This window comes from Limulus polyphemus, unplaced genomic scaffold, assembly GCF_000517525.1.
Source record: "Limulus polyphemus unplaced genomic scaffold, Limulus_polyphemus-2.1.2 Scaffold903, whole genome shotgun sequence".
NCBI classification, from domain to species: domain Eukaryota; kingdom Metazoa; phylum Arthropoda; class Merostomata; order Xiphosura; family Limulidae; genus Limulus; species Limulus polyphemus.
Genome location: NW_013666513.1, coordinates 226694 through 228830, shown reverse-complemented (window position 1 = coordinate 228830; position 2137 = coordinate 226694). Strand labels below are relative to the sequence as shown.

General features: G+C 32.5%; 1 protein-coding gene across 2 annotated transcripts in view; it reads right to left on the bottom strand.

Annotated features, from left to right (window-relative positions):
- Positions 1-2137, bottom strand: part of LOC106461136 (lipoamide acyltransferase component of branched-chain alpha-keto acid dehydrogenase complex, mitochondrial-like) — a 21439-nt gene that overhangs the window by 4848 nt on the left and 14454 nt on the right. For both annotated transcript variants that reach the window (XM_013920924.2, XM_022388007.1), the window contains exon 6: positions 1496-1589. In XM_013920924.2, the coding sequence (XP_013776378.1) occupies positions 1496-1589 (94 nt within the window). The remainder of the gene's footprint in view (positions 1-1495; positions 1590-2137) is intronic.

Genomic DNA, 2137 nt, shown 5'->3' with positions numbered 1-2137 from the left:
TACATACGATTGTTAACAACCGGTTCGTGGAGGTCATTAAATTCTAAGAACAGGTTCGCATGAACCGGGTGAATCCCACCACTGATTTCTGAACAGCAATACTTTTAAATCTCCAACAGTGGAGTATGTGCAACACAGAGGTTAAGCACACATTTGTCAATTAAGAGTACCAATACACAGATGTTTGGAACTACTTATTAACTGAAGTACCGATAGATACACAGAAGTTTGGGAACTACTTATTAACTGAAGTACCGATAGATACACAGATGTTTGGGAACTACTTATTAACTGAAGTTCCGATACACAGATATTTGGGAACTACTTATTAACTGAAGTACCAATACACAGATGTTTGGGAACTACTTATTAACTGAACTTCCGATACACAGATGTTTGGGAACTACTTATTAACTGAAGTACCGATACACAGATGTTTGGGAACTACTTATTAACTGAAGTACCAATACACAGATGTTTGGGAACTACTTATCATACTTGGATCATACATTTAATATAGTTGGAACCCACTCAACAGTCTGACTGAAGAAAAGAATCTTGGGATACTGGTTCTCTGTCACTATTGGTAAAGGTAAAAGAGTTTTAGGATATATTTATACACATATTGATGATTACAAGTCTAATTATCTTTCTAAACAAATTATTAATTAGGCCTCACTTGGAAAACGTGTACAGTTTTATCTCCTTATCTAAGAAAGGATATTAACTTATTGGAAAGGTTTCAGAATGATTCCAGGGATGGAAAGGTTATGTTATAGGAATAGGCTAAAAATCTCTTAACTTGTGTTTTCTCAAGAAAAGAAGGGTTAGAGATGATTTTATTCAAGTGTACCCAGGATATAAAGACCTCCAATTTCTTTGTGCTATATTCTGAAGATAACAACAGAATACAAGTATAAGGTTTGAAATAAAGACAGACTTGGCTCCAGTTAAGACAAGTTTGAATTTTTCTAAACAGCGTGATTGACTTATGGAATGACTTGCCATCACCAGTAGTTGGAGTCAGCAGTTCATAAGTGTTAATTTCTTGGAAAGTAAAAGGTTATTTAAAATGTTTACTTTTCTCAAAGGTGGATGTACAAGGACTGCCTTGAAGGACCAAACTTATTTTTCTCACACTTTTGGCAGACTAAAATTTCAAATACTGAGAAAAATAAAAATCAGGGAATATGTTCATTTTTGGAGTGTAAAATATAGCTAGAAAGTATGCTTTTATTGAATAACGTATAGTTGTTGACAGTCAGTTAGTCTTTATAAGAAGTTACGTAAAGAACTTCCACCCACATTCTCCATGGAGGTTTTCCATTAAACAGTTCTTCACTAACTGCTCTCTATGCTTTTCAAGCAATGCACTACTGCTTTGAAGTTACACTAAGTTTTCAGTAAAGTAGAAAAGGAATTAGTAATTATTTTTTACACATATTTTAGTATGAAATATATAACAGTTGAGGAGAAACAAACAGTTAAATCCCACCTTCTTCTTCTTTAAGTCTTTCTATGTATCTAAAAACATCTTCCTTTAGTAATCTACCATTCTTTCCAGTACCTTGAACGTTACCAAGCTGCACCTGTGTATAAAATGTAAGGCAACCTAATCAGAAACACAGTGAATCTGAATTATTTGTTAAATGTTTTCATTACACTGGTTTCATCTGACCGCTTAACAACATTTTGTTTTACTGTTCTTACTCATAAACTGATTGTTAGAAGATTTTATTCATAATTAATCCACAATTTGCAAAACAAAAAGAATTTTGAAGAAAAAAAAAGTATATATTCTTATTGAACTACAAACATTTCTATAAATTCTGAACTGATATTGCATAAGTTAGTAATGAAAATTTTAATGGTCAATGTTTATACATCAGAGTGAATAAAATTTTTAAACCATGTTTACACGTTCTGGAATAACCTATTAAATGAGTTTCATCCATCCAGAAGTGTGTTGTATGTCTGCTGTATTCACCCAATACGTACGCTTCAACAAGTGAACTCATGTCAAAGTATCTAAAAACTAAACTGCAATACTAATACATATATACACAGCGTGGTCACAAGTAAATAGACACCTCCTTTTCAGAAAAAATGAAATTTTTCAGTCATATTCACATGAATT